General features: G+C 39.1%; 1 protein-coding gene across 4 annotated transcripts in view; it reads right to left on the reverse strand.

The window, feature by feature from the left end:
* The window catches only part of CDK14 (cyclin dependent kinase 14), a 311,069-nt gene that overhangs the window by 238,361 nt on the left and 63,187 nt on the right, over nt 1-9,521 (reverse strand). The window contains exon 1 of one of the 4 annotated variants that reach the window (XM_088059192.1): nt 5,792-5,903. The exons of 2 other annotated variants lie outside the window; for them this stretch is intronic. Coding sequence is in view for 1 of the 2 variants with exons in the window: in XM_088059190.1 (XP_087915316.1) it covers nt 5,532-5,606 (75 nt within the window). In the remaining variant the exon portion in view is untranslated. Of the gene's footprint in view, nt 1-5,531; nt 5,624-5,791; nt 5,904-9,521 lie in introns of those variants that run through there. One more of the 4 variants, XM_088059190.1, reaches the window with a different exon arrangement.

Consider the following 9,521-nt stretch of genomic DNA (forward strand, 5'->3'; position numbering starts at 1 on the left):
AGATCTGCTCCTCTACATATTATCTTCCAAACCACTGAATTTGACAAAATACCCTCTATCAAATCAGCACAATATAAAGGTAAAGGTAGAAAAAGAGCTTCATCTTTGTCATTATTCTCTTGTGTGAAGAATCTTCCAAGATCTGAATAACCTACATTCCAACTCAGTCTCCCTGAAATCTTAGTAACAGCCATCCATGACCTTTCTGCCACTGCTTTCCTTCATGGAAGTTTGAGAGTTCAGACAAGGATGACAAGCCCAGTTTCACAAATAATCAAATGAAAAGTCCTCATCTGTGTTTGGATTTCATATACGCCTGACTTCTTTTTTTTTAACTCATTCTTTCTGGTTTTTTTCCTCTCAGACAAATGACCTGGTTACAGAATTCTACAAACTTGAATGAAAAGTCTCAAAGGAATTTTCTAGCAGCTACCACAGGTTTGCTAGACTTGCAGCAGCACAATAACTTTCAAAGCAAAAAAGGTGTAAGGGAGCCTAATGAAACTTGCTTCTCAGTGCATAATGTGCTACACTGGCAAACACGCCATATCCTACAATTTAGAATTTTGTCAGGAGCTTAACTGAAAATTATAGCATATTAAGTTACTCAGAATATAAAGAACACTCCAGTATATCTTCTCTTGCCAAGATGTATAAAACTTAAGAGGTTTCAAGATTATACTGAGAAGAGCTCATCATAAGAAGGATGGCTACAATTTTATAATGAGAACTCTGTGGACAGCATAGAGATAATGCTCACTTTTTTTTAAAAAAAAACCCTATGTATTTCAACAGAGAAGTGAAAATCACTGCTGTTTCTTTGAAGTGTTCAAGCCAAAACAGGTGCTGTAGTAGACTTACAAGTGTGCACAAATGAATTTTAAAGAATAAGCTGTAACAGTACAAAGCAGCCAAGTTCTGCTGCAGTTGGTGGCAATTTGCACCTCCAAAGCTGTGAGTTCATCATGAATCACTTTCAACAAGCAACAGATTTTGAGAATCAATTTGGTCAAAAATCACATCTATCATTAGAACATCCAAGTGAGAAGTCCTCCAACCTTACAGTACATTAAGCTTCTCATTAAGAAATTGTCACAAAACTGAGTGATTGTAGATATTTTGCACAGCTTTCCCTACACAGCTGCCTACCAGCAGCACAATCACATTTTATAATTATATAATTTTATGTATCTGGACTACTTTGACAAACAGAAAATTCCTTGAAAACTTGAAAGTTGGGAGACTTTCCTAGGTAGCAGCAACACCATCATTAAACTGCAGAACTTTTCAAGACAACTCTTCTGCATCACATTAAAATAAAATTTCTATAGTCAATATTTAACAACAGAACCAATTTGTTCGTTAAAATCCCCACTATTTACAGGGAAGTCTGGGAAAATCTATTTTACACATACTCTCTAATGGTTTAAATATATTTTCTGTGTACTTACACAAAGATTTAATAAAATGGAGGACATATTCAAATGGTCTAAGCCTGTAGACTGAAAAGCATCAAAAATGAATTAACTGAAGCTGAGCTTTCACAATATATAAATAGTTATTATGCCTTTTCCTAATGGTTTTACTTCCCTGCTGTTCACTTGGCAATATTTGGTATTTTCCTCTTCAGGTAAGTTGTATACAATTTAACATTAAATTACAAACATCCAACACAGCAAAACTGAAATATAACTGACATAAATTCTATTCAATTTCCTGAATAGAATGATACAGATTGGATCAAAAGCTTGCTGATATGATATTTCTTACTAGCTTAGGTTATTTTACATTTATATAACATCTACTTTAAATTTATCAAGTTATTGTTCAATCAGAAGCTGCAAAGAACTAGTCAGCAGGATGAGATAGCAAGTTCAGCTCTAGAATTAATGTACACAAATTGCAACAATAAATCCTACAAATATTTGAAAAATAAAAGAGAAATCTCCACTCACACTTTTCACACCATTTCTGACTAGCACACCAAACCAGAGACAACTAACAGATAAAACTGCTTGTTTCCATGTCCTCTGCAGGCCAGTCCAGAACTGATACAGCAGCTTCAGAGAAGCCCATCCACCCATGAATATGACAAATAAAAGAGCAAGGTCAGCAATAGAGAGAAAGCCCAGAAGTTACTTCTACAAAGGCAAAATTATGTGTTTATGGGGTTGATTTAAAAATTTTATAATACAAAATCACCCCCCCTGAATTCAGCATTCAGTACTAGGTTAAATTACTATTTCACTACTCGCTTTTTGCTAAACTGCTAAATACGGAAATATATGTAGGTTTATATTAGGGAGTGGAATGAAAGATATCAGTGAAAAATATGCCACATGTCAAAGAGATGCATATAATCAATGATTCTGACAATATACAATACACTTATGTCAGAAGTTAAAAGCAGCTACAGAAAGGTATTCACTGAACCATAACAAAACACAGAAGTCACCATGTAGGTGAAAGGAGCACTTAAGGATTAATGGAATTACTACTGGGAGAACTTGTCCTGACATTACCATTATAATAACAGTTAAGTTAATAATTCAGAAAATTAAGAAAAATAAAGTCCTTAAGGGTCCGATTCTTAACATGATCAGTACATTCCTTCCTAACCTGTTAGCAGAAAAAAACCCAACCTTAATCAAAGATTCTGGAAGCCAGTATGGACCTATCTAAGGGAATTCAAGTTCAAAAAATAGTAATTAACCTGTTCTTCCCAAACTAAGAACACCAGCTACTCTTTTCTTTAGTTCAGAAACAGGCTTTGGAGCACTGATATTGCACAGGCTCTCTGTTGTTTCAGGTAATATTTGCTAGGATACTCCATTTCAACAGAGACTATAAACTGTAATTATCATTATATCAATACCTGAAACACTTAGGAACATTTTAACACTAGTATTATCAAACCCAATTTACAAACCGTGTATAGCAGCCCCTGACAGCTGAGTATTTTTGCCTTTCTGGGACTTCAAAGAGAAATGACCCCAACAGAGCTGTCTGGATCTGCTCAGCAGTTCCTGTGACCTTTAAGGGGCACATCTGCACTCACATTTATACCAAAGTTGCCAAATATGACAGCCCAAATTCCCACTTGTCCCAGGCTAAGTACTCACACACACTCCCACCCCAGCAAACTCCTGCTGACCCCGAACACCCACCCAGGGCAGCTACTAAAATCTGCAGGGGCAAATGCACTGGCACCATTCAAGGACTTCCCTTAAAAAGCAAAATAATGCCTTACCCCTTCCCTGCACAGCTGGAGCCCAGCAGAGCTGCCCAGTGGGACCAGCCAGGTACTCCCCTGCTCTTCAGCCTAATCCCAGCCCCTCCGTGGCTCCATCCATGCTCTCATCTGTGGGGGCTCGGGGAGGCACAAGAGCTGCCTGAGACAGACAGAGCTCCTGCCCAGAGGTCAACCCTCCAAACAGCCCACCAGTGCCTACAGTGTGAGGGGAAAGTGTCAAAACCTGTTGGAGCAGATCTGGTTTTAGAGATTTTAGGTACTGGTTTTGTTTAAGATTTACACAGAAAAAATAATTTTTTATTATTATTTACTATTTTTTAATAAAAAAACCCAAAAGGATAGGTGACTATATTTGCTATAGGACATCAATGGCTGGCCAACCTTGCACTTATATCTTGATGATATTTTGCCTGCTCAGCTACAGCTCCTTGAAGTTCTTTCTTCCTAGAGTCAGGGTCATTAAGGAGACAATGGCAAACACTCCCCTCAGGTAATCCCTTATTTCCTGCTGTGACAGACCCCAGCCTCACTACAAAACTGATTCACACAAAGATCTCTATATTCACAGAGCACCTGGCAATAACTGCCTATTAAACTATGTATTTCTTCCCTTTCCCATCTGTGTTCTTAAGTTTTGGGCACATTTTGAACATTTTAAGTCAAGTTTTCCAGCTAGTTAATTTGGGATCTGTGTTTAACTAAGTATTACCACAGCGGAATATTATTTATGAATAAAATATGGCCACAATGTTATTCTTCTCTTAAGCTCAGAAAACTAAAATGCGAGAACTCTAGAGACAGTGGTAACACCGCAAGCAGAGATGATGACTTTAGATTTGGGGAAAAGAAACACTTGGAGCTAGAAAGATGATAGAAGCAACAAATTTCATATACATAAGTAGATGAAAGACAACACTAAGAGAAAAATACAGTTTAAAATTTGTTTTTAAAAAATCCCTCATGCCTGTACTTCCATTCTTTGTATAATATGTGGGCAAACACAAGTGGTTGGATTAGTTCTATGCATTAAACAATGGCTTGCAATTTATTAATAGGCATGGCAATATAAGCAAAGCTTCCAAAAAATCATAAAAAAATAATACAAAATGGGCAATCCTCAATAATAACAACAAAAAAACGCATCTCTACTTTCTGAGGACAAAACTATGTGAATTAAGGTTGCATACAGTGTAAAACTGACCACCTCACATCACTTACATCACAGTATATATAGCATTTTTAAAGAAGGAACTCCAACAAAATAATAATGAAACCTTCAGAAAATAATTGATGTAGGACTGAATCTTTACCCTTTAATCACATTCAGTGACAAAGAAGAAGAACCCTTTAATTGGCAAGTACAAAAAAAGGAAACATGAATCCCTGTCAAATTAGTTATTTGATCCCACACTGATATACAACTGATCTCTTCCTGGAGTATAATTCACATGCTGCATAAAGATAAGCATTCTCCTCTAGAAAAAAGCCCCTTTGCTTTTGTCCTTAATTAGTAATAGCAAAAAACCATCTCTCATCACTCTACCATTACTACCACCGTTCATTTCCTTTAAATAGTAGAACATATGGTGAAATACTATTTTTTTTCAGCTCCAATTGATTTCTGTTGAGAGTTAGTTTTCTATGGCTTGATCTACAATTGAAACACACTAGCTGTCAGTTAAAGGAATCAGAAATAATTCAAATAATTCCATACTATGGTCACATTTTAATCTTTCTGTCTTGTACTAATGGTATCTGCTGCTCTTTTCTTCCTCTCTTTCCCTGAACATGCTGCTGCTCTAAGCTTTCATATGTTGAAATATTCCACTAAGATCCAAACTGCTGTCAACACACTCCTACATAAGCATTCAGGAACGACTACCTAAAAAGACTACCTCACTTTTTGTTATATTAAATAAAGACAGCATGCAAGAGAAATAAAATCATGACAGAGGTTAACAAGGCAAAAAAATATTCTGACATCCATGATATAGTACGTATCTATAAAGGATCATTTTAATTTTATCTTCTACCACCCAGCAAATCTGTAACTGTTATAGACATTTATTCAAATATAGCAAGATGCACAGACTTGTTAGCAGAGATGAAAAAGTAGCTGATCACGTCCTTCACTCACTCATCCCAGAGGGCGTTCAGCCAAGCATGTATCAGAAAAAATTGCCCATAATATCCTCTTAATACAATTATAAATAAGGCTGCCAGAGAGAGAGATACAAAGCTGTACCGAGAAAAGCATCGCTTTTAAGCCTTCCCCTACCTTTTCCCTGGTATTTACAAACCGCAGGCAGTACTGCTGGGGAATCTCACCAGGGTGGCTGCCGAGAGGTCTCATGTGGCGTTCCCAGCTTCCCACCGCCTCCCTCTGCCTGGATGTTAAGCATTCCTGAGAAAACCCACCCTGACATGCACAGAATGAATCCTGCTCAAGTTGGAAGCATGTGATAACCAGGCTTCAGGTTGAAACAGGAAACCCCAGCACCCAATTAATCCCAGAGATTTACACAAACCCCATCTTACCGTTTTGCTGTTGCCCAGATCAGGTCAGATTCACCTGCAACTCTTTGGCATCTCTCTAGCAATGTTAGTGTTTGCAGTCAGGCCGGGCTCATTCAGCAACTGAATTCACAACATCTTTCTGCACTAGCAAGCTGAAATGGTACGGCTGTACTACAGCTAAGAAAGGGGGAAATCTAAAGCAGCAAACAAAGAAATCCCTCAAGACAGGGTAATCCCAGTGGAGTAGAATGTAAAAGGTACAGATGAGCACCGAGGGTACAATATTTCTCTGTCTAAATTTCATCAGCAATAGTATGCTCTTTCTAAAAAGATTTTTTTTTTTTTAAATATATGATGGACTTGCCTGTGGAGTTCCCAGAAAGGCAGAGTATCCAGGCTCTGCAGCAGCATTGCAGCCAAAGTAACCATGCATATGCTATCTAGGCAATTTACAGCAGTCTTTTTGAAAAGATATTGATTTACAGTGTAGCACTGCCTCAACCCAACACAGAACTGCAGCCAAAAGAGCTAATGGTGGTTTCACAGGAATTAAGGGGACAAACTCAACATTCAATAAAAGGATGAAACTAATCATTCCCAATTCAGTTCTGTCCCAGTCCTGAAAGATATCAGCAAGTTCTAGAGTGACAAAATGACATTACAGAAATCATCTATGGGCCCCTGGAAACACGTACTATGAATACCACTATCCACTTTTACTATCCACTTTTACATAAACAATAAATATTAAAAAGCATTTAAAATTTATTGACTCAAAATATAAACTCTCAAGTTAGTTTCAGCATTTTAAGGATGAAACTCTGTATTTAATTTATGAATGTACAAAATACACAAAGCTGTAAGCAATAGACACCTACTCCGTGCTGAGAATCCACCACTCAGCCCAAGCAAGCTTGAGTGTGGTAGGAGGGAAAAGAGGGCAGCAGGAGCAAACCCTGGCAAACCCTCAGAGAGAGCTTCTCCAAAAAGGAGGCAGCACATCTTCTCCATCTCCTACTCCTACAGCAACCCCTGCTGGCCTGTGCTTCAGATGGCTCCTGGCTCCCCAGAAACCTCCTGGGATTGGGGGAGCACTGGGCAGACTATACTAGGACAGGAAATAGTAACGTGTACATCAGTGAAACCTTCAGGAGAAAAAGCACACAGCTCAGCCGCGATGGCATCTTCAACATCCTGAGATATTAATTTTTATGTAATGATGAGGTACAATGAACTAGCAGGCAAAACACAGCCCTGGCTCACACCCTGGGCAGCTCCACTGACCCTCATCACAGAACCACTGGAAATGGGCTCCCCTGTAGAGTTCCTTTGAAGAAAGCAGAGTTTGCTCAAACTCAATTCATTTGCTCAGGTCCCACCACCGTCACCAAGACTTACACATGTTGACATACTTCTCAACTCCAGGCTCACACCTGAACCTAGCATCAGTGGCTCCAGTGACATATAAAATTGAATGGCATAAGCAAATTCTATAATAATTATATTCTGTTATTATAATTCCACAATTCCAAAATTATGTAGTAGTTGTTATCTTTTCCCCTCATCTATTACCCAACCTCAGTCACAGGAGCATCTCCAGACTTCTCAGTTTGTCAACTTGGTTTCTAAGCAGATAGGTGTCTTCAGATCTCCTGAAAAAATATGACTTCCACTCTCTTGAACAAAATTTCCTTCTCCTCTGTCTCAAGTGTGAGGCTCAGAAGAAAGCATGAATAAGAGCTTCCCGTTGAAATTAGGAGAAAATGCTTTTACAATGTTTACAATTCTTGGCTTTACTCAAGCCAAGAGTAAGCAATAGGCTTTACTCAACAATAAATTTGTCTGAGGCTGAGGGAGAACAGGACGGAAGGATGCTCAGAAAAAAGAAAAAAACATAGTGAGTAAGCACCTGCAGAGACCAGTGTGTGCCAAAAGACAGGCACCATATTCAGGGAAAAGTGGTGGACAGCCATGGAAAGAGGAAACACAGAAGGCAAAAAAGGCAAGCCAGAGAAACAGAGAACTGCACTCCAGAAGCAAACAAGGTGTTGGGCCAAGGCTCAATGACTGAAAGCAAGTCAAACAGCCTACAAAGTTATAGAATCACAGCATATGCTGAGTTGCAAAGAACCCACCTGCATCACTGAAGTCCCAACTCCTAACCCTGCACAGGACCATCCCCAAGAATCACACCACATGTGAGAGTGTTGTCTAAATGCTTCTTGAGCTCTGTCAGGCTGATGATGTGGCCACTTCCCTGGGGAGCTGTTCCAGTGCTCAGTCACCTTCTGGGCAGAGAAACTTCTCCTAATATCCTACTGAGACTCCTCCAACACAGCTGAATGCCCTTCTTTTGGGTCCTGTCACTGGTCAGCACAGAGAAAAGAACAGCACCTGCCCCTCTGCTTCCTCTTTTGAAGAAGATGTAGACTGGCATGAGGTCTCCCCTCAGTCTCTTCTCCAGGCTCAAGAGATCAAGTGACCTCAGCTGCCCCTCACAGGGCTTCCCCCTAGGTGGTCATTCACCATCTCTGTAGTCCTCCTTTAGACATTCTCTAATACCTTTTATCCTTCTTATACTGGGCACCCAAAGCTGCCCCAGCACTCGAGGTGAGGCTGCCCCAGAGCAGGGCAGAGTGGGACACTCTCCTCCTTGCCTGGCTGTGATGAGTTCAATTTAGATTTTAAAATTCTCCATGGAAGCCAGCTGCAAGTACAAGTTTCACATTATCAGTACTTTAAGTCCTGCCAACACTTTCATCCCAGGGCAGACTGCAAAATGCTATGTGGCACTTGGGAGCAGTTCTTCACCTATAAGGAGTTATCTTCGGAGCTTTTCAAGATGATAGCAAATTGCTACACTTAAAACAGAGAAATTACAAAATGTCACAGCTCTGATGGTCAATTAACTAAAAATGCAATCCATCATTTATTAATATAGCATATTTGAAAAATGCCAGTAGTTACTTCTGTTCTGTGTGGTCATACTACACACTAATAAAATGAACTTGTAAGTAATGTCCCATTTCCATTAGTCTACACTGAGTCATTTGAGAGGAGGGGAGAAAGGGAGCAAGGGAGAAAGGCAGCTAGCACCACCCTCCTCTCCAAGTGGTAATAACCAAATGCAATAACTAGCAAAAGTTTCACACATATGAGCCCATTTTCTCCTCATAGAAGAAAATGCATGGTTGAGAAGAGCCACTGCTTCTCAACACAAACCTTTCCATTTCGACTACTGCAGACTCAATATACAAGGAAAAAATTAACACTTTTGAAAATTTACTCACTTGTGACAGTCATTTAGACATCTGTCCAGCCACTTCACAAGCCACTGATAATATTTCATGAAGAAAATATTTAACAAGACATTTTAGAAGTTATGTCCAGAAACTGAGTGCTGGATAGAACACCTGTCCAAGCCCAGTTCAGATCCTTGATATCACAGGTGACCATAAAATATGACTGACTCCCTTCCTTAAATTGAGAAGTATGAGTTTAGATTGAGTTAGAATACATAGAGTACAAGAAGACATGACCTTGATGAAACAATCCAGCAGTGACACAAATGTATTGAATGCAAAGAAAATATTTTTTATCTTAAGAAGACAAGTGAAGCAGTGGTAATATTGCACAATGGAATGCATGACAAGTTATTCCAAGCACAACATCCTGTTAAACTTGCTTTGCAATACCAATATTTGCACTATACCAGATGCATTATCTGGTATGGTGGAACATCACTTAAAAA

The sequence above is a fragment of the Pseudopodoces humilis genome, chromosome 1 (genome assembly GCF_049639895.1).
Source record: "Pseudopodoces humilis isolate 2021_Gansu_Grassland_sample_001 chromosome 1, ASM4963989v1, whole genome shotgun sequence".
NCBI classification, from domain to species: domain Eukaryota; kingdom Metazoa; phylum Chordata; class Aves; order Passeriformes; family Paridae; genus Pseudopodoces; species Pseudopodoces humilis.